The sequence below is a fragment of the Tetrao urogallus genome (genome assembly GCF_951394365.1).
Source record: "Tetrao urogallus genome assembly, chromosome: 1".
Taxonomy (NCBI): domain Eukaryota; kingdom Metazoa; phylum Chordata; class Aves; order Galliformes; family Phasianidae; genus Tetrao; species Tetrao urogallus.
The window spans coordinates 129,340,800-129,364,286 of record NC_136813.1 but is presented as its reverse complement, the minus strand read 5'-3'; the positions used below and the strand labels follow the sequence as shown (position 1 = coordinate 129,364,286).

The 23,487-nt window shown below is 39.6% G+C and overlaps 1 protein-coding gene across 1 annotated transcript in view; it reads left to right on the top strand.

Annotated features, from left to right (window-relative positions):
- Window positions 1–19,751, top strand: part of PDE3A (phosphodiesterase 3A) — a gene marked incomplete at its 3' end in the record, with an annotated part of 237,920 nt that extends 218,169 nt beyond the window's left edge. Inside the window, exons 10-16 of the mRNA XM_079540152.1 lie at window positions 2,672–2,783; window positions 7,096–7,209; window positions 9,027–9,226; window positions 11,379–11,582; window positions 15,083–15,238; window positions 16,586–16,826; window positions 19,504–19,751. Of these exons, the coding sequence (XP_079396278.1) occupies window positions 2,672–2,783; window positions 7,096–7,209; window positions 9,027–9,226; window positions 11,379–11,582; window positions 15,083–15,238; window positions 16,586–16,826; window positions 19,504–19,751 (1,275 nt within the window). The remainder of the gene's footprint in view (window positions 1–2,671; window positions 2,784–7,095; window positions 7,210–9,026; window positions 9,227–11,378; window positions 11,583–15,082; window positions 15,239–16,585; window positions 16,827–19,503) is intronic.
- Between the last annotated feature and the right edge of the window lie 3,736 nt (window positions 19,752–23,487).

Genomic DNA, 23,487 nt, shown 5'->3' with positions numbered 1-23,487 from the left:
CCCGAGAAATACAAAACATTGGTGGTACTCCTGCAATTTTTGTACATCAGCAGCATTGAGATAGAGTGCAAAGAGGAATATTCGGACATCTCATAATCATGCATGACTTCTGAAGAGAAAAACTGCAGCAAGGATGGGGGAAGTAGGGAAATGCTAACCTAAACCTTGCACAAGTCCTCTGAGACTTGAATGTATGCCCCTTACACCCAGGAGAGGAGGTATGCATGAATGACAATCCCCACTTCTAAAAAAGCTTCCATTAGAAATCATAAGGGAGAAGCACTTGTTCCTGTTCAGGCAGCAGCATGAAGGGTAGCTGTGTTATAAATGATTCACCCAAGCATTAGCATCTGTAGCAGAGACAAACAGAAGATGGAGGCAGAAGGGAGGAGGCTGTGAGAGCGTACAATATGAAGTGGCCTGGCATTGTCACAGCTTCTTCAAGGCTTGTGTCCCCTAGGTTGTGGGGGCTGCACCACAGCTGTGGGTCTAAACGATTACATGTCTGAATGACTTGCTTGGCTGTTTCTCTGATGACCAGAGAAAATAATGCCATTTCACTCGTAGGTCACGGGGAAGAGCTACCATTCATATCCATCACAACCTGCTTATTTTCTCACCAGCTGCAGAGTTCTCCCCAGAAAATCCAAGGGGAGGGGAAAAAAACCATGCTTTTATTACATGTTTTACTTAAGGTCCCTGTTCAGTGTTGGTGGAGTAGCACTGTAAAGTTTGGTCTTGCAGGTTAATATTTCTTTATCCTTCCCCTCTGAGGACAGAGACATTTAGCACATGGGACATAAACATGGAGCTCATCATTCAGTGATCTAAGACTGGTGTGTGAAATATATTATTTCTGTGTATGAGAAAGGTTGAATCAGGACTAATTCACTTCAACCACCATTCCAGATAGACTAGCAGGATTCTATGCGCCTTCTAATCCAAATTACATATAAAGACAGCCTCTTTGTTCTGTCTCAGTAGAGCAAGATCCCAGTTTTGCCTTTTACAGCCTCACGTTTTCTTTTCCTTCTGTTAAATGACACTACTGGTTTTCACCTGGGATGTCTCCCTCCTTTGTAGACTGCATCTATTTAAATATAGAACATTGGAAATGACAGAATCATATGGGTTGGAAGGGACCTATAGACATCATCAAGTCCAACCCCCTGGTAAAGCATGTTCCCTACTGCAGGTGACACAGAACGGTGTGTTGATGGGTGTTGAATATCTCTAGAGAGGGTGACATCACAGCCTCTATGGGCAGCCTGTCCCAGTGCTGTCCCCCTCAAAATAAAGGAGTTCTTCCTTGTGTTTGTACGGAACTTCCTGTGTTCCAGTGTGTGCCCATTGCCCCTTGTCCCATTGTTGCTCACCTCCAGAATGTCTGCCCCCATCAGCTTGACTCTTGCACTTTAGATATGTATAAACAGTGATGAGATCCTCTCTCAGCCCTTTCTTCTCCAGATTGAAGCATCCCAGGTCTCTTAGCCTTTCCTCATCTGGGAGATGCTGCAGGTCCCTAACCATCTTTGTGGCCCTTTGCAGGATTTTTTCTAGGAGATCCCTCTTTTCTGAACTGAGGAGCCCAGAACTGGGCACAGTATTCCAGATGTGGCCTCACCAGCACAGAGTAGAGGGGGAAGATCCATTCCTTAAACTTGTGGAAGGAACTTCTCACAGGTCACAGTTTATATATGTGGTGTACAGTAGAAAATAGCTGTGGATAGCCATTTGGTTTACATTAGGGTGTGAAACTCAGAGCAGAATTTGTAATAATTTCTTATCAGTATAGCACTCATCCTTTCAAATGCGTCTTAAGTTGTTTAGCTCTAGACAGACCATTACCTGATAAATGGCATGAAAGGGACAATATTTAGCTAACAGCAGTAGATAAATAAAGAAGCTGAAAGACTTCAGGGTCTGATCTGTGAAAGAAGTGAAGAATTGATACAGTAATTTTAAAATGTACCATTATTTTCTGAGTTCAAGTGTATTGTGCATTTTGTCCATTTTGCAGTTGCTCCTGTCTGCATTTCTGAACTTGCATCTCTCCTGAACACTCCCTCACTCAGTCATCACATTCTCCTTTTTGATATATCTTCTCTTGGATGTCTACAGCAACTCTAAGCTGCTTGCTGCTACTGAAATCGTAAAGTCATTTTTCCCATTTTATTGACAAAATGGGAAGTAAAATGGGAAGTAAAGGAAGGAGATGATGCTGAGAATCCAAATCATTATGTCCTGTTTCTCATTCTTTCACTTACTCCCTCTTTTTCTGGGAAATGAATTGATTCACGAATGCTTCTTGAAGAAGTTTGTGGAGAAATTTTCCCAAGACACTAAGGAGCTCTGGCTATCTGCCTGTGTGTATGCTTCTGAAGTGCTTGCAGATTGTGGGAGATCCATGTGCCTGAAAGGAAGAGAAGAACATCTGGAAGGATGTATTGAAGGAACAAGAACAGTTTGGTAGTGATAAGTTGTCTGTCTGTCTGTGCTACGGCAATGCAAATAGCTGCTGCTATAGATGGATCAGATTACGTGCTTGATAAAATACTACCAAGAAAGCAGAATTTTGTGGGATGATTGGGCAGAATGGTTTTTATATGTAATTTTTAGATTCTTTCTGGGCAACTTAACAGAATGCCTTTTTTTTTTTTTTTTTCCCCAGGTATCATACCGGCTTTTTGAAGACATGGGGTTGTTTGAAACCTTTAAAATTCCAGTGAGGGAATTTATGAACTACTTCCATGCCTTGGAATGTGGATACCGAGAGATACCTTGTAAGTAAACATTCCCAGCAGATAATAGCGCTTCCTTAAAGCTTTGGGTATTTTCCATACACTTAATTATTGAAGCATTTTTTCCTCTTATTACAACAGGTACTTCTTTTTTTTAAAGATGTCCTTTTTTATTAACCTTCTTATATGATGAAGGAGATCATACACTCTCTATGTACATTGTTTCAGAAGACAGTTGTGGAGTGTCTATATACAATCAATGAATATACATATGATATAGTATATTGAGAGCTTGGCTTATATAATTATTATACTAGAGCAGAAAAGGACATTCACCCTATCCTGGGCTTGCATAGGAAACTCCAGTGGAGTGGATCTCCAGAAGAGTTCCTTCCCCACTGGTAGTCAGCTCTTAAATGGGTCTAGGAGAGGTGGAGCCAGGCTCCACCCCTTCCTGCAGCACAGGTGAATTGCCTTCACCTGTACTCCCATGGCTGACTCATTGCTTGCCTCAGGTGATCAATCAGAGGTTCAGGCCATGATTCAGCAGCCCCACACACAGTCTAACATAAATAAATAATAGAAAAGGGTGTTTGAAAAGCTAAATAGCAATAGCTGACCGTACTGTATGCATGAAATCATTCATGTTTTCTTGATTACTAAGAGAGAAATACTTTTCCTGACTTCTGCTCCATCACTGACAAATAGATGGCTATTTAGTCAGAGGCTGGTTTTATTCTATAACCTCAGTCATCCTCTTTCATTGCATTTACTGTTTCATGTTGTTTAAAAATAATTTATGGGAAATACTTTTGCAAGCTTGCAACCACATGGAACTACCATATATACAAAGAACAGTTTTCTGATGACATGTTTTCTGATGATGCAAGCGTACCCCTGTCCTAGCTGGAGTTCACTGAAACATTCCCTCCGTGGGAGATTTGGATTTTTTACTATTTACAGAAATAGTGCAATGTTATCACAATAGACATGCTTTGTTAAGCAGAAAAGGTAGACGAAGTAGTTGGGTGCGTCCTGCTCTTCTTTGACTACACCTAGGCTAGTATTTTTCAGTGTGAATCATTTATTCACTAAAAAACCTGCTTTCAGTCATCCCCAAAGTATTTGCTAATTCAAATCTAACTTAAAGAACACTTCAACTGTGAAAGACTATTTTTCTCTCTGGAGAAGAGAGGGAGTTACCGCCCTGTTAACTGGCAAATAAACCCTGTGCTGAGAAATATAGGACACCCAATTTACTCCCACCTCCCAAAAAAATGTCTGAAAAATTGGTGTAACTTATGTAGTCTCACTCTTAAAATATTAAATATAAATTGGAACAACTAAACAGTGAGGAACTGAAAGCAAGCTGTGTCAGAATGCCCTCCATCCAGCTGGTTTGGACTCTCTGTTGGGAAAGTGGGACAACAAATTTCAAATCTTTCCTTGTGTTTGAATCTGAGAGGGATTATAAAGAGCAAATTATAGCCTGAGGCCTTGTATATGAATGTCCGGCAATCTTTCCTCTTTGTTTTCAACAACTTTCAACACTTCTCTACTCATAGGGGCTCGGGAATTTTTGTGAATCTAGCCTTCCATTTATGTGGCTTTTCTTATGTGTATTTCATGTTACAGCCAAATATTTTTTCTAATACATAACTAATTTACCTTCCAACTTTTCATTTCTGTGAAGGAGTAGAAAACAAAACAACTTGCTTTGATTAAACAAGTCTTTTTGTCTGGTTTCTGAACTGAAAAATGACTGTTCCAGTTGGATTAAATTAGTACAGGTTTCACAAGATGTTCATCCAGCCTTTATCCTATAGAAAAGCTTTAGAACCCTGTGCAGAACTCAATTTTGCATGAGGATATTAGTACTTCAAGAAAGACATGAAGGAGATCTCTTCCTTATTTTCCTTTTTTATTTCCAAAATATATCCATTCCTATGCTGCTTACTGTTTTGTTGTTACAAAAATAATTAAAGAATTGTAGCTCATGATCACTAACAAATATTTAAAGGGAAGGATCATAGGAGAGCAAGAGATGAAAGTTAGGGGTAAATACTACGGTCAAGTGGCATGACATTATGCCCACATTTAGTGAGCAAAATGACTGCAAACTGTAAATATAATAAACGTTAGTGTATTACATCCATCTGCCCTTGGCAGGTAGAATTCTAGGCTGACTTTATAGAGTGATAGAATTTCAAGGTTGGAAACGACCTGCAAGATCATCTAGTCACAGAATCACAGAATCACAGAATTGTAGGGGTTGGAAGGGACCTCCAGAGATCATCGAGTCCAACCCCCCTGCCAAAGCAGGTTCCCTACAGCAGGTCGCACAGGTAGGCATCCAGGCAGGTCTTGAACATCTCCAGAGAAGGAGACTCCACCACCTCCCTGGGCAGCCTGTTCCAGTGCTCCGTCACCCTCACTGTGAAGAAGTTCTTGCGCATGTTTGTGTGGAACTTCCTATGCTGCAGTTTCCAGCCGTTTCCCCTTGTCCTGTCTCCACTCACCACTGAAAACAGTCTGGCCTCGCCATTCTGCCCCCCACACCTTAGATATTTATAGACCTGGATCAGGTCCCCTCTCAGTCTTCTCTTCCCAAGGCTGAACAGACCCAGTTCACTCAGCCTTTCCTCATAGGAGAGATGCTCCAGGCCCTTCACCATCTTCGTGGCCCTCCGCTGGACTCTTTCCAAGAGATCCTTGTCTTTTTTGTACTGGGGAGCCCAGAACTGGACGCAGTACTCCAGATTACTTCCATTACCATTGCTACCACAAGCCTCTAACCCATATCTTGTAGTTCCTCATCCAGATGCCTCTTGAAAACTGCCAGAGACGACAATTCCACCACCTCCCTGGCAGCCATTCCAGTGCCTGACCACTCTCTGAGAGAAAAAGTTCTTCCTCATGTCTAATCTAACCTTCCTCTGGTACAACTTGTAACTATTTCTTCAGGTCCTGTTCATTGCCTGGGAGAAGAGGCCAAACCCCTCCTCATCACAGCCTCCCTTCAGGAAGTTGTAGAATGCAATGAGGTCTCCTCTGAGCCTCCTCTTCTCCAGACTGAACAATCCCAGCTCTCTCAGCTGTTCCTCATAAGACTTGTGCTCCAGATCCCTCACCAGTTTCATTGCCCTTCTCTGGACACATTCCAGGGCCTCAATGTCTTTTTGTAGAGAAGGACCCAAAACTGAACACAATACTCGAGGTGTGGCCTCACCAGTGCTGAGTAGAGTGAGATGATCACCTCCCTCTCCTGCTGGCCACACCATTTCTAATGGAGGCCAGGATGCCGTTGGCCCTCTTGGCCACCTGGGCACGCTGTCAGCTGATGTTCAGCTGAGCATCAACCAACACCCCTTTCCTCTTCACAGTCAACACCCTTTCCAACCTTCACAACCAACACCCTTTCCTCTTCACAGTCATCCAGCCACTCGTCCCCAAGCCTATAGAGCTGCATGGGGTTGTTGTGGCCAAAGTGCAGATCATAATTCGGAAAAGCAGATTTCTAAGAGTATTATCTAATAATTATACTGCCTCAAATTAGCCTAAATTGCAAGTTGAAATATTTGTCTTTCAGTGATTCTACCCCAGATGTAAGCTATGGTTGTGGTGCAGCAGTATTTCTCCTCTTCAAGCATCATGTTTGCTCTTGTCAGTGTATATTTTCATGATGCTCTATGGTGAACTAGCATGCAATTCTTTTTTCAGTTACTTGTGTTGATAATAGGATTGTTTATCTGGTCTTGAAGGATTTGTAGGAAAAGCTTTGTAGTGAATTATCTCTCATTTCTTCAAAGAGAACTTGTAGCAAGCCAGAGGAGCTGGGGCCTGAGCTCTTAATCTCTGGTCAGCAAAACACAGAAAAAACCTGGTTTAACTGTGCAACATGCACATATCCTGAGCTTGATTTTGTGGAGCTACCATTTGCAAGTAGGTTGAAATCTGGCTACTGAAGAGGATGAGCTTTCAACTGATTTCATTGGAATCAGAGGTTAACAGTGAATATTCAACTCAGTGGCATTAACTAGCAAAAGCAGCCACTGGGGTGAGGAATAGAGCTAGAAGGCTCATTGTTTAATACTTTCTTTGCAGTTTCTGCAAACTGCTCTGCTGATATTTTTCTCTTTCTGGACTGATACGAAGACTCAGAATTAAATTTGCTTCATCTATGGTAAAAGAAAAGCTGAGCATTTACAAAATACAGCTGTTTTTCATGGTTGTGATAACATTGGATTTGTCTCTGGCTCAGTTGACTGCCATGCAGTACCCACTAGATGGTGCTGATTTCCCTCTGTCAGAAATATTCATGTTTAATAGTGAGGTCATTTGTTTTGTATCACAGATCACAATCGAATCCACGCAACTGATGTTCTGCATGCCGTGTGGTACCTTACTACTCAGCCCATTCCGGGACTCCCAACTGTGATTAATGATCACGGGTCAGCGAGTGATTCAGGTATATTTAAATATACAAGTATTTATGTTGTATTTTTAAAACTTTTGACAAAATTTGCTGGACGAAAGCCAACAGCTGAGGAGTGAGTGCAGTACTTGTTATAAAGAGTAGCACATTGGATGCTGAATGTATGTTCATGTAACTTAGAAGAGAATGGAATTGGTCTTCCAAAACCTAATATTTCATATTCAGTGTGTGAATGCAAACCTTTGTGGTTGCCCTTAATAACAGGCGTTTATTACCATTTGAATTTTACAATAGGTTTTCTTTAAAGAAACTGTATTAGCAGTGCTTTCTATTGCTTCTACAAGAGATGTAGACCTTTAAGTCTTCAAACCCTGCATTATTTTGCTATTATGAAGGCACAGGAACACACAAGTGAAGGCATGCACTGTTGTTTGGTGGTTGTGAAGTGTCCCTTTGCCATTCCTCACTGTCACCAAAGAAAGAGTCTTGCAACTACCTTGCAAGACCATCCATTTGCTGTCTTATGATGGCTACTTACAAGCATATTTTCTTATTGCACCTTTGTATTAACTTCTCCAGCTTGAGGTATAGCAACTAGGGGGCCTGTCTGTATTTTGTGGGCCTTCTGAGGGATTTGCTGTTAAAGCAGGAGTTTTGGAATGTTCCACAGGGAACATTCCTACTTCAACGTTTTTGCTGGTGTTTTTGTGGCACACACATACCATTTGTGAATTTCTTCAGGATGTTTTGGTGGTGGAAAGGGTTGCTATTCCTGGAAAATCGTATTAGTTATCATACCAGCAGGGGGGAATCATAACAGCTTCCATCATCCAGACCAGGGGAAATGGGTCGAATGAAAGGAATTGAAGTTTGGGAATTTTGGTGTTTGTTATTTGAAATATAATCACAGAATCATAGAATGCCTTGGGTTGGAAGGGACATCAAGGATCATCAAGCTCCAACACCCCCCCTCTGCAGGCAGGGTCACCAACCTCCATATCTAATACTAGACCAGGCTGCCCAGGGTCCCATCCAATCTGGCCCTGAACACCTCCAGGGACCGGGCACCCACAGCCTCTCTGGGCAGCCTGTTCCAGCACCTCACCACTCTCTCAGTAAAGAACTTCCCCCTGGCACCCAGCCTGAATCTTCCCTCCTTCGACTTAAAACCATTTCCCCTTGTCCTGCTGTTACTTACCCTTTCAAAGATTTGACTCTCCTCCTGTTTTTAGCCTCCCTTTAGGTACTGGAAGGTTGCAGTGAGGTCACCCTGCAGTTCAGTGCTTTTCAGCTGTATATGAATTCATTCAATGCATCTCACTCAAAATCTGCCACTGACAGGGACACATTCAAGCTGTTTCTAAAAGAGGCTGGTAAGAGGATTAGCAGCAAAGAAGTAAAAGTCTAGACCTTGGATTGGAAAACATGCATCTACACCTACTGAATCCATAAATGCTATTCTACTACTTTAAGAACAGACAGTATTTCATAGACTAATCTTTATGGTGAAGCAATTAGGTGAAGGTGTTGCAAAGATCGAGTTACCCACAAAGCTCCAGCATGTCTGTACTACTTCTGTCTGTACTTTTTGTAGTTTGAAAGCAGCCTCTGCTGGAGGAACATCCCTGGGGGGATCTGAAATTGTACCTTTTCAATTGCTTGCCTTATAGCACCAGGTCAGGTACACATCGGAAAGCATTCAGGTCAGAACACGTTTATTCTTCAGTTAGCTACTGTGAATTCTCCACTCCTTCTGCTTTGCTGTTCCCATATGTTTCAGTAAGTCTCTGAAGAAAAAAAAAAAAATGGTCAGGAATTTTCTAAATGTATTTATTTCTGTATATATTCAGATTCTGACAGTGGAATCACTCACGGCCATATGGGTTATGTGTTTTCGAAGACATACACACCTACAGATGACAGCTACGGATGCCTAGCTGGCAACATCCCAGCTCTTGAGTTGATGGCTCTTTACGTAGCCGCAGCCATGCATGATTACGATCATCCAGGAAGGACTAATGCCTTTTTGGTGGCAACAAGTGCTCCTCAGGTAATTAAGACATCACTGTTAAGTTCAGAATGTGACAGATTTCAGTTGTCTCTGGTGCCTGCAGCTTGCATTAAGCACAATTCTACCAAATATCGAAGTAGCTTATCAAAGTGACAAAAATAAACACTTACCTTGGGGATTGCCAATAAGTCTCTTTACACACCCTCACCACATTCTGCTACTGGTACTGTTAAGAAAGGTGAAGATAAGATGTCATGGTGAAGGAGAAGACTGACACAATTTGTAACTAGGAAATAAAGGAAATATTATTCTGCACAATGAGGCACAGAAAGATAAAAAGAAACAAACAAAAAAAAAAAGCCAGTAAAACAAAACAAACAAAAATAAACCACCACCTGCGTAGTTGCCACGTGCACCAAACAAGTGAGTTTCTGCACAATCATAACAAATATTTTCTATTGCTCCTGCAGTATATGAACAGCTGCGATCTTTTATGAATGTATCTTTACTCTCTGCCTTTATCAGGGAAAAAGATCATCTTAGTTTTACAGATTAGTAATTGAGACTTACCTAAGGTTACATGGAAATTGCTGCCAGTGCTGGCAGTGAAATTCAGCAATTCTGAGTCGCTGTTTATTGGCTTAATTATGAGATCATCTTTATTTACTTTACATAGCTGACCTGCTTGGCTTCAGCATACTGTGCTGAAAGATAATTCTGTGCACAAACAAAGAAAGGTGGTGTGATGGTGCAAAGTTGGGTAGGGATGCAGAAGTTCTGTATCTACTCACTAACTTGGATCCAGACTTCTTTTTCACCAAGGGCAAATCATCTAGCCATGCTTTGTGCCAGTTTCTGTCTAGAAACTTATAGTAATGCTCCTCATGTTTGCAACATGTATTTGTCATCAATAATTCTGGATAAAGCTCTTGCTGGATAAATAGCCTGATGGGAAACACACTATTACTGAACTCATTTTTAAAAGTCAAAAAAGTTAGATAATTAGCTTTGATGTATTGCCTATAGTTTGAGAAGAAATTAATGGACAAAGTTGAGAACCTTCTTGGGTTTTGTGTTCTTTTGTTGTTTTGTTGTTTTATTTTGTTTGGTTTTAATCTAGTATCACATGAAATTTTGGGCACTTGTATTCAGAATCTGTTTCTTACATATATATGTACATATAGTTTATAAATATTATCTGTATTTCACCACAACCTGTATGAGCTTTCAGTAAAGCTGAAGTGCTGCTGGACAAAAAATATGCCTTGAGGAGTGGGGTCTTGGCAGCAAAATATATGTACATTAAATTATTACTGTGTAGTTAGGCAAGATAGACTGTAAACCTACATTGCTTCAGCAAACCAATCTCTGTGAGAAATAATAGATTCTATTCTTCAGGATAAGGTAGAATATTTTACTTCTAGATAGCAAAATATAATTTAAGTGAAAAGTAATGAAGAAAGCTTTAACACTGGAAGTTTTTATATTTCTGTAAAGTAGAAAACTTTACACAGAAACATATTTCCATAAAGGAAATAGTCAAGAGACTGAATGCTGCTGAAGTGAAGAGACTTCCTAGATTGTTGTTGTCCTATGAAGTCTGCTTTCTACATCCTTTTTCAATTTCATTTCTGAGTGAAATTGCTATCAGAATGGGATATATGCATCTTGGCTTTTAAATATTTAACCAGTTTTGGAGTGTTGTGCAATGTTGAGTTTCAAATTGAAGTTTCTTCCTTTTTTTTTTTTTCCTTCAGAATTTGAAGTAAGTAGTATTGACAAAACTGTCAGATACGAGCACAGGAGACAGTAATCTCTGCTAGTAGACTGACTGGCTAGTAGACTGGCTCTGGAAAACAGGGAAGTGCAATGTGATAATACTGATAAAGCTTATATGTGTTAAAAACAAATGAAAAAGCATATTAGATATTCACTGTCAGGTGATGTGGGTTAGTATGGAACTAAAGACTCTTAAGCATGAAAAATCCAGATTTTAAAATAGATTTTAGCTATCACAGCAGATAAGCTGTCTACTTCTAATTCTGCAAAAATCGTACTATGAAAACTCGGGATATTCTTTACAAAATTAAGATCAAACCTGAACATCCCTCATTCGTTACACCCACATCATACTGATTTCTGGAATCACAATGATTTTTTTGCTGAGCTGTTTCCCATATTGCTTTCACAGGCAGTGCTGTACAATGACCGCTCCGTCCTGGAGAACCATCATGCTGCTGCTGCTTGGAACCTTTTCATGTCGAGGCCAGAATACAACTTCTTGGTCAACCTCGACCATGTGGAGTTCAAGCATTTCCGCTTCCTTGTCATTGAGGCAATTTTGGCTACTGACCTGAAGAAACACTTTGATTTTGTTGCCAAATTCAATGCCAAGGTAACAAGATCCATTTGGATTTCTGGTGGGTGGTCAGAAAAGTTTTTGGGGCTTGTTAGCATCACAGTGAAATGACTCAAAAGCTTTCTGTGTTGCTTTTTCTTCTGAATTTCCTTTCAATGTTGTCACCGTTATCAGCTACTGTAAAGCATTCTAATGAATATTAATCTAGCACTTCTATTGTCATTTTTAAATTATTTCAATTTAGTGCCATAGCTTCCTTCTTATGGTTGGTTGTTTGGTATTTTGTTGTTGTTGTTGTTTTGTTTTGTTTGTTTTTGTTTTTCCCAAAGTTGGTTTAAGGTAGGCTCTGTTGATAACATACAGAAGGACATTATGAAAGGCTAATTTACCCTGTTGAGGATATTATGCAATATGGAACAATTTCATGAAAATCCCACTTACATCCCACTTTCCAGCATTGTTCGCCTGTTCACTAACATTTTAAGTATTATTAGCACTCAGGGAAAATAATCAGAGGTATTACCAAGTTTCCATAGTATCTGAATACTTAATGTGACTTTTTATCTATTTAATCATACTGTTCTGTTAGCAAAACACAGAAATCATAGTGATTTTGAAATTCTAATTTGAATGCAATGAAAGGATGATCCTTCTCTCTTACTTTATTCCTAACAGGTATACTCCTGAGATCACTGAGATCTTTCCTTTACACTCTGTTCAGGGAATATAAAATCACAACTCTGGGAATATATCTTAAAAATTATTGTATAGTTTCAATCTAGTTTCAGTTTATTGGAAATAGTCACTTGTCAGGTTACTTTAATAAAGTCCCTTGCTCATGCAAACTGTAAGTACATTACCTAAATAATATTTGCTTGGGAACTGGTATTGCCTTCTCATTCCTTGAATAAAACCAAGCACAGTGTGTTTCCTGTTCCCATTTAGGACCTCCTAGCTGATTTAGTGACATACCTACAATGTTTTCTTGCGGTATTGCTTAGGCTGGACCTGTACCCTGAAAGTTAGAAGCCTGCAAATGTGTGACTGGTTTTATTTTTCATTATCCTCTAATATTTCTCTTTGTTAGGCTCCAAGAAGGTGTAAAAAAGGCCTTAAACTGTGGTTCAGGGTAGAGAGAGAACTTATTTGGAGATCTATAAACATTTTAACTCCCTCTGCACTTCTGTTCCTTATGTTCCAGATTCCCCTGGTGGTATTAGAGGGGATTCTCTTTGTCTTTTAAATCCCTTGGCCATTTTCACCTGACTAATTTTGTCTTTAAGTATTGAGCTTTCCAGCAGATTCTCATCTGTCAGGGCTACAATGACAATAAAGCACAGAGAATTTAGGCTGTCTGGATTTTTGGTTTTGACAATTTGGACAAAATAATTCATTTCTATGAACGTAAGCAAAGAATGAAAACAAACCAAACAAAAACCAACAACAGCAAAGAAAATACAACAAATAAGCTAAACCGTGACAGAGATATAAACTGTCTTAACTGTAGAAGAGGACAAGCTTGACCAGCAGTAAATGCAGAGCAATAAGCATTAATTATGACTGTTGAAAACTATATTGTGTTAAATCTATCAGGACAACAGTAGACGTGATCACTGTGTAATCAAACCACCAAGCATGGTGATACCTGAGACACTAAAGGTAAATAAGAGAACAGTTTGATGTATGACGTTGTGCTAACTCACTATAGATTTGTAAGGACAGATATTTACCTCCTTCTTTGTCCTGATTGTTTGAATATCCAAATGGCCATGCTTGGAATAAAAAGTGGAGGAGAAGGTTAAAATACTAACCAGTGTTTGTGGCCGACCATAGCTTTGCCTGAGTAATCACTGCCTTAAAAGAGATTATTTGTGGTTTGTTAGAAAAGGCTCTTTTGGACCAGAGTGTTCTCAGACAGCAGACCTCACACGTTTCTTTGTGTGGAGGTGTTGCTACTCTGATAAACTGAGCTCTAAATGATGGTGTTATCGATTGAATAGCTGAACTGCAGTTCATTGTACTGGGAGCACAGCCAGAGAGAATGTAGAAGTCAGTCTAAACTTATGTAACATAAGCATCCTCCTACCATAAAAGCTTGCAATCTGGAAAATAGCAACAAGAAATAATGAAGGAAGTTCACTTTCTGTCATTTCCATGATATTAATGTATTGGAGAGGTTACTCTCTGACACTAGTTTTGTTAGATCATCTGTATTAATGGCAAAACCCTCACCATTGAGAACCCATTGTTGTATGGGACAGGAGACCTGGTGACTGGAAACACTTAAGTTTCATTTAGTCTTAGGACAACTTTCTATCCATTTTCAACTATTGCAAGCTTGAAACTTAAAGCTATGTTACAAGGAGGGATTTGAGTTTAAAAAATTGATAGTAAAATAAATCCCTCCCCACTAGGAGATAAACTAGATGAAAAACTAAGGTGGAAAAATGTGACTAACAATAGCAAAGGTTGATATCACTGACTGTTCAGAGATGGAAAAGGATGAAGTCTTCACTTTTTTTTTTTTTTTTTTTTTTTTTTTTTGCCTCGGTCTTTTCAGGTAAAATGTAGCTTCACGAATCCCATATCCTTGAAATCTGCCAGAAAGTCTGGAGCAATGAACGCTTATCCTCAGTGAATGGGATCAGGTTACATAAACTGACATACACAAGTCGATGGGAGTTGATAGGATGCAGCCATGTGTATAACTGCTTGGTGGAGAGAGTGAAGTAGATGGAGCCAGACTCTGCTTGTTGTTATCATGTGATGGGACGAGTGACAACGCCCTAAAGTGAAATGCAGGAAATCCCATTTAAGAACAGGAATGGATTTGCTTCCTGTGAGAGGGATCATATACTGGTAAAAAGTTACTCAGAGAGATTGCTGGACATACTCAAAACTCAACTAGACACAGTCCTGAGCAGCCTGCTCTGACTGGCCCAGATGTGAGCAAAAGGAGTGGATAAGATGCATTCGAGAGGCGCTTTCCAACCTCAACCTTTCTGAGACTCTTGGGCTTTAGAGAAGTTGATAGTACATAGCACATTTTATTGTGGGGAGGTATAGGAAAAAGTAAAAAGGATAAAAAAGTGAATCCATTCCAAAAAAACATATATCAAATAGGGAAGTGGGTGTTACATCCATCTTCATGCTGTAAGAAAATCACTATGTCATTTGATGGTAATTTATTTTTGTACACTAACTGGCTAATAACTTTTTGGAAAATTTTAGGGAAAGGTTGTATTTGTCTATTTTCCTAGTAATGCTTTCAGACTGAGACATTATTTGCTAAATATTAGTTGGTCATAATATATCTCAACATTCATCATTTTTCACTTATTTTTCTCTTTACAGATTCATCTATAAAAAGATCAGTGTACAGATCATTGTAAATTCCAGCCTCAGCTTAGCTTATCTGCTTGCAATCATGGTTTTGTTAAGTAGCTGAACAGCAAGATATCCCAGGGCAGAATTTTATTTGTGAATGCATTCTTACCCAGGATTACTGTCATACTTTTCCTTTCTCTATCTGCTAGGTGAATGATGATGTTGGGATTGACTGGACTAACGAGAATGACCGCTTACTGGTTTGCCAAATGTGTATCAAACTGGCTGACATAAATGGTCCTGCAAAATGCAAAGACTTGCATCTACAGTGGACAGAGGGCATTGTCAATGAGTTTTATGAACAGGTAAATAAATGCATGTCCAAGATAATATCTTCTGGTTGCATGTTGTGTGCTAAACAGTCCTGCAGTATGCTAGTGATGGTGCTTAGTGAAACTGCAGAGAACAGGTCTGATGGAATTGCCTAGAGTTCAACTGGCCAACCCTTTTGCTGGACCAGCGACTTTCAGTGCCATTTGGCACTGAAGCTTCTGATGTGTCCGCAAAGTGTAACATTTTGGTGAAGATTGTTATAAACGTCAATAAAACAAAAACAACACATTGAAGTGAGATATCTTTTGTCTGTGCTTCAAAATTAAACTTTTGTTTGTTGACCTTTCAAGATGCCAACAAGTTTTTGACCAGGTAACATTGTCTGTCTTTGGCTTTTGGAATATTGAGTTGCCAGGAGGTAAACTCAGGCAATACATATCTTCGTAAAAACTGAAACTGTCTGTCCAGATTCTAATCTATGCTCTCAAATATAGATACCTGTGTTACATTAATGCATTAATTTGCATAACAAGATTGGTTAAGGGGATTTTTTTTAACTGAGATTACTTTTAATCTTGACATTTCTGCTCAGCTGAACACTCACTGAGATTACCAGAGGCATTTATGTTATAGGGGTGACTTGCAGACTTTGTACTGCAAGAAAGTTCAGTTTTCTTTTCTGTCATAGGAGGATGGAGATAAAAGTCTTCCTATACCTACCCTCCCCTGTGCCCTCTCTTCCCAGGAAAAGCTAGCAAAAAGCTTTCTGGGAAAGATTTACTGCTTCTGAGTAATGCCTGCTTTGATGGAGATCATTCTAGTATTCCCAGGAAACAATTATGAGCAAAAACCAAAAGGAATTATTTGTTTAAAGATATGTGTAATAAAGACAAAATCCACAAGAAAACTAGGTCAGTGAGGTGGCTGGGGCTTGTAGCCCCAGGTAGATTGTTCAGTCTTGTCCCCTGCAAACAGATGACTGACTACAAGGAGAATGAGCTAACAATCAAAATCAGAAAACATTCCAGAAAATAATGTGAAGAAAGACAGTAAACATTGGTTTTCCAACTTTCACGCTCAGTGTAAAGTGCAGGTCAGTAGTAGTGAACATTGTTTTGTGTAGGTATCAACTAACATTCTTGTTAAATTCAAGCTGTTGGTAGTGAGTCCTCTTGCAAGAGTAGAGCTGTAATTCAATTAAGCATTTGATGTAATGGTACTGTCATAATGTCAGGCTGGCATGCTATGGAAGTGGCATTCCAGTAGGACTATTTTTCTTTCATCATTTTTAATTGGCTTGGTGTGCAGCGCTCCTTTTTGTGTCACTTTTTTTCTTCCATTCACTTCACAGTGAAATTACCGCTATTTTTCATCTCCAGGGTGATGAAGAGGCTAGCCTGGGCCTGCCTATCAGCCCTTTCATGGATCGCTCTGCTCCTCAGCTGGCACACCTCCAGGAATCCTTCATCACTCACATTGTGGGACCACTATGTAACTCCTATGACTCTGCGGGGTTGATGCCAGGAAAATGGATAGAAGATAGTGATGAATCAGGAGACACCGATGAGCAAGAAGAGGAAGAAACAGCAGAAATGGAAACTTGTGAAAATGCTGAATCCAGTAAGTTGCTCGCACTTTTTCTTTTCTATTCTTTTTTTTTTTTCCAACAGAAGTTCCATACAGTGATCAAAAACTAAACAATCAAATTGTAGAAGCACAGATCAGGTTCAAGGTGAACCTCTCCAAAGTTAGACAGATTCAGTGCTGTCCTTGCTGAAATCATCACAAAATCAGTCACATTGGCACTCCCTCCCCTATATCTCATTTCATGTCTAGAAAACATCAACCTTCATTGCCCTATTGCAACACTGATATGCAGCCTTTTCTCTAACAATCTTACGTTTTCTCTTCTTCCCTACACCCTTCCCTGGCCTACTGAATCTCATCTCCATTTTCTGTTGGGAAAGCTGAGAAGTGAAAAAAAATTGGTAATTGCTATAAGCCATATTAGGACCAAAAATTAAAATATTGGTCTCCTGATGTGACCTTTGTTCTCTAGTAAGATTCAGATGTTGTTCTTGTTAACACACACACACACACACACACACACACACACACACACACGCATATATTTTAAGTTTAAGCAGGATAGTGTGCACAAAAATGAACAGCAAGTGTTAAATAAGCATGCACTGGTTTATTTTAATGCCTTGTGATCTATCAGATCTTCAGGATCATCTCGGTAATAGAAGGCAGAACACATTTCTATGGCAGATTCAGGCTTATGGAATTGATTACTGGGGGAAAGCTGTGAGATTGATAACCAACAGAGACCCCAAAGCACTGGAACTAATGTTACCATATTAAAAAGGAAGACTGAGGATGTTCTCCTCACTTATCCATTCAAAGGTCTCGCCTTACTTTTAAATCCTTAGTCACCATTTGCCTCATTGCTGTATTCTCTTTCATATGTCTACAAGTTAAATAATGCTGCTTTTAGGTTAAAAGCACAGAACATTAACACTTATCACTTTGAAAATAGGCCATTTTTTAGTCATCTTCTGTTTTCTTTTCCATGTTCTACCCTGTGATAATATTTATTATTCATGCTGTTGTTTTTAGGCTCTGTATCTTTTTCAAAACCCCAAAAATAAATATATCAAAAGGTTTGAAATATCCAAACAAATTCTTCCTCCTTCTTTCTTACTGAATGTGATCATACATACATGTTAAAATCTGCTTTCCTCTCATTCCCTGCATTTTCTGTGACTGCATGGATGTTAATTACATATCTACAGTATCTTTTGTGTGAGTATAGTTACTGGAAATTTTTTCCCATGATCAACACAATGATTGGATGTTATAAATTTTTCTCTGTGAAACAAAATAAAAGAATGAGATGTAAGTTGCATAGATATTAAGCGTTGTGTTGGTGGAGATCTTCTTCTTGATGCAGGTGTCATTTAGGCAGATGGAAATATAGTTTTTGCGTAGGTCCTGATAATTCCCTGAAGAAGTTCAGTTAAATTTAGAGTTATAAAACTTAAGGTAGGGGTTATTTTAAAATGGCTTTTACAACTATACACGAACATGTAATTTTCCCAAATTTTTATTGCAAGGATGCAAATTAAACAGACTCATTCTTTGGTTATTCAGGCAAATTTTAGCACCACACGCAAGTTCTCACAATCTCTGAGGGAGCAGCAAGATGCATGCGGGGTCACCCGGGAAACGAAGGAGAGAATGTCCTGCTGTGGCATTGGCAGAGCAGGGGCTTCTTATTAGTGCTAAACCTGAAGGTTTCCTACAGGGAACCAAGGGCTTTCTAATGAAGGATTGAGTTGGATTTGGTCTGTGCTCAGTGAAAAGCTCTTTGTTTCCAGTTCAAAAGCTTCAAGGGCTAAACGTTTTGGACCCTGACACAGGCATACTTCAGGCAACCTGCAAGTACTAATCCACGCAAATTTATTTGGTACAAAACATTCCTCTACGTCACTTTCTTTAAAAAAAGAAATCAGCAGTTGTCTTTGGAGAGGTTATTATTTCAGTTCTATGACCACCCTTGCCAATGTTAATGATCAGGAAAACTTTTCAAGCTTTGTAGTTTGAGCTAAGAATCTTCTCTTTCATTTTTGAGGTGTGTTGTGTTGGACAATCTATAGAGACACTGAAAAAAAAGACACTTCTCTTTTTGTGGTGAGGTACATTGTGTTGGGCAGGCTATGAAAACACTTCAGACAGCAGAACATTTGTGGTGCAGTTGTGTCAGGGTTCTTGAGAACTAACTGTGGCAAAAGCATTCTGTAGATTAACAAGAGGAGACTGTTTCAAAACCAGTGATAAGTAAGCTCCTTACTAGTATTTTGCTGTATGACCACTTCATCAGTGGTCAAACTTTGCCACTGGAGCAGTGTTGTGCAAAAGCTTTAAGGTAATCTCTATTGCAGTGATGCTGCAGTAAATCTCTTTTGTCTTTGAAAAGACAACACAGGAACATGTTCCATCCCATTGATTACTAATGCTCAGGCACTAGATGTCTCTGTGAGCTGAATGCTCAGGGATGGCATGCAGACTATGGCAGGAGAAGGCTGGGGTTCAATCAGTGTGGGAAATCAGCATTCTTTGCCAGAGGTCTGGGGAGACATAGGTGTCTGAGTTTTTAGGAGTGTTTAAGTTGACAGTTTTACAAATCTATTAGTCCCTGTTTGTCATCATGCACCGTCTACTTCCTACACCTTCAATCCATTCTTCTTCCCTCACAGAAATCAGTACACTAATATCACATGGTATTTTACAGGAAAGAAGAAGTTCAAGAGGAGGAAAATCTACTGTCAGATCACTCAGCACCTGCTTCAGAACCATAAAATGTGGAAGAAAGTAATTGAGGATGAGGAGAGGTTAGCTGGGACAGAGAAGCAAGGCGCGGAGCAATCCACACTGCACCCATCTTCAGAACAAATTCAGGCCATCAGGGAAGAGGAGGAGGAGAAGGGGAAGCCCAAGAGAGATGAAGAAGAAAACACAACTGTAGAACCGAACCAATGACAATATTTACAGCAGTATTTTAAGACAGATTGACTCGTGCACAGACTCTTTCTCAAGCCAGCACAGCATTTAGACACCACACTGTAGAAGTATGGGATTATGCGCCTACAGCTGTTCAATTTGTTTCTCTTTCCTTTTTATGGTGAGGTACATTGTTTAAACTCCTGTGCTCAAGGAAGCTTTCACACTGCTACACCGGCTTTTACAGACTTTCTTTAAAGAGATTTGGGGTGGGGGTGGGGAGTGGATTTATATAAATATATATATATATATATATAGCCAGTGTTTTTGGCTGTGCACTTCAGCAAAATACATTTAATGATATATTATGGTCACTGTGATATTTACAGAAGGAAGTTTTCTAAAGAAATGCTGTTTCTAAAGTACATTTGCAGTTAACAGCGAGGTAAAGTAGCTTTTGCTCTTAATACTGAGGGATAAAAGTTCCAAAGCTTTACATGTATCCTGCCAACATATACATGTATGAGGGGAGTGGTCATGTGTGTGGGTGGATATAATGTCATATAGCAGAGTTTGAGACTAGCTGTAGCACATCCGAATACACGACAATGAACAGGAGGCCTAAATTTTAGGAATCTGTGCCCATGAGGAGCCCTTTGTGAGAAGCTCTGCATTCCCATCCTCCTCTGAGGACCGGGCTGCATGCTGGCTGTGTGACTTCAGCTCATCTTCCTTCTCCTCCTCCTCTTCCAGCACCTCCCAAACTGCTGGCAAAGGGATGTGCCAGGGCACTTAATCCAGAAGGGTTACGAGGGATTGTGCAGCACGCTGCCTGTGAAAGGCCCCGACCCTCTGTCCGCCTCTGAGTGCAAGAATGGCATATATGTTTGAGCAGGAAGCAGAAAAGAGCAAACGTGTGTGCATATGCAGAAACTAGAGGCAACACTGCTGTCTTTCCACCCAGACCTTATGCCTCCACACATCAGTGGCCAAATATACCATATAAGAGTGAAGCTAAGCACCATCTCTTGAGAGCAAAGGAAGGGGAGCATGGAGATTATGCCCCTTCTCAGAATAAAATGTGAACAATGCATTAGGAGAAGGGTTGGAGAATGGTGCCAGTCCTGCGGATGTCTCAGCAACCACTCACAGGACCTTTGGAGAGCTTGGATTTCAGTGCAAGGTGCTGGCTGGGAGCAGTTTGTTGCTGGTGTTCTGCCTAGAAGCAGCGTGTTTGATCCCACCAGTATACTTAATGGTTTTTTTCTTTTTACTTTTCTTTTTCAAGTGAGAGGATAAGATCAGTCCTGTAGAAGAGCAGATCTTTTTGTTTTGTTCTGTTTGTTTTTTCTCTGTTGTTTATGCTGTGAGCCAAATGTCTATTTAAAAGGTTGAATATTCACTTTCAATATTTTATTTCACGATATTGTATTTGTCAATGATTAGCTATCTAGATGTAAATATGGAAAAATTTTTATGGGTTCCTGTAGATAATGATATCTTTAAGAAAAGAAAAAAAAAAAAAGAAAAAAAGGGAAAAGTGTTGTTTTTTGGTTGTTTTTTTTTTTTGTAAAGCTAATTTTTTAAAAATAAATACAAAGGCATTTTTATGTAGTGTAGCCATTTTCAAACCCAACAAAAAGGTCTTAATATGTACAGACCCTTCTGGGAAGCCACTGGTCTGCAGGGTCATGGCTTTTATGTATTAATGCTCTTTGGGACTGGCAACACCATCCAGTACCACAACATTTAGAGCATTTTGTTTTGGTTTTTTTTTTTTCCCCCACAAGAAGAGATATATATATATAGAGAGAGAGAGAGATACTAAACTTTATATATGTACATATATGAAGCTCAGTATCTCTCAAAAATGATTAGACTATGTATTCTCTTTTATCCTAATCCTGTAGCCCCTTGCCAAGAAGAGGATTGCTTGTGGGAATAAGAAGGCTTGTGAAAGGAAGAGTTTGTAGGAGAAGTCCTTTCTGTGTTAAATAGCTGACACTGCATCCATCACTTTTTGCCATTGTTATGCATTCACTGTACTTCATGGTCCTACTGATACCTTCCCCAAAACATTCTCTGCCAAAGCCAAAGTATGTTGTCACTTCAGAGAATCTCTCTGCTTTGCATTTCTGATAGAGTGAGATTTGCTGGAAGAGAGGAGTTTGGTTTCTCACCAGTAGAGATGTTTGCATTTGGACAGAATGACTCTAGAGCGTGGCCCTGGATGTTCTAATCAGCAAAAAGATTTAGACAGTGGTTTTCAATGAAATCCAAAAAACAAAAGTTCAAACTGAACTATTATTTTAAATTGAAAGGATAGAATTCATTCAAAAGAAAGAGACATCTCACGTATGCTCCAAGATGCCAGCAAATCTCTCCCAGTTCCAGCTTCCACCATTTCACAGTGCAGTTTTATTAACTCAGGTCTTTCACAGTGAAGGATTGCTGACAGGCCTAAAATCAGATTATCTTTGATTTTATCCCAACTGGAAGCAGTGCCTGCAAGGAATCAGAAGTAGCTGGGACTGGTTAACTCAGTAAGAGGTAACATTTTTTTGCACTCCATATAGTTATTGGTAGAATCCAATTTCTGCAGTGTTCATTCCTTATCAGTCTGCATTTCTGGCAGGAAAAGATCAGGGAATTCCCAAGGTTGATTTACATAGAACACAAAGAAATGCCAGAGAGATTTTGTATCAAATGTGTGAATACATTTTTTTACTTTTTTTTTTTTTTTTTTTTTTTTTTTATGTAGCTAGTGAAGCAGGTTTTTTTTCAGTGGTTGGAGTTCTTGGGTTTTTTGATGTACTAGTTTCTAGCCCAAAGGAGGCAAAATTTTTGAGCTGCAGTTGCAGCAATGTTTCTGAGGCTAGACCTTGATGGTTTCCCACTTTGTGCAGTCCTTTGGTAGCGCAAATCCCAAATAAACCACAACCTGTGCATTATTTTCGGAAAAGAAAATTGTATTCTTTCATCAAAGCTTTCAGATTTCAGGTAGGCTATTTTAAATGTTAATATGAGCTTCTGTAATGTATGTTTTGCAAAGAGGTTGGTTAAATGCTAGAGAAAGCCCTGTCTGGTTTTTGCAGGTTAAAAAATAACGTGAGCCATACATGAGAAATAAGTTGTGGGAATTTACTATGACAAAACAATTCTCCAGTCTCCCTGGAGCATTTTAATTTTGCTTATTCTGTGAACAAAGTCCCTTACAGAAAGCTGGAGAATTGGCTGTGCGTCACCAATGCCTGCAAACTCGTGCTGGCTCTCAGAGTAAATGCCTGCCACATTCAGGGTGTGGGTGGTTCCCAGGCAGTTGGGATCACAGAGTGCATTTTTCACCAATGCAGGTATAGTTAGTCATCAGTTTTTACCTTGATATCATGTGTGAGCATCTCTACAACATCAAGTTATAATCCCAGATCACAGTAGAATTTGCTCAGAACCTTTTGACTGGTGGTTTGGGGGCTTATACTCTTAATGTTCTACTGTCAGAAGTTCTGAACATTCTGACTGTCTGAGTGAGGAAGGAAGAGAAGTCTATAATGTTTCAGATAGGTACTACTAAAAGTATCATCTGAGATCTAATCAAATTCCATTCCCAAATCCTTTTTCATGCTTTCCCTTTTGGACTTTAAGATCATTTGCTTTCTTTAGAAAGTTCTCCTCAAGTCCTGTCTGCCATTTTAGAAACAGCCTGGCCTTCCCTCCCTCCCTCCCTCCCTCCCTCCCTCCCTCCTTCCCTCCCTCCCTTACATCCATCCATCCATCC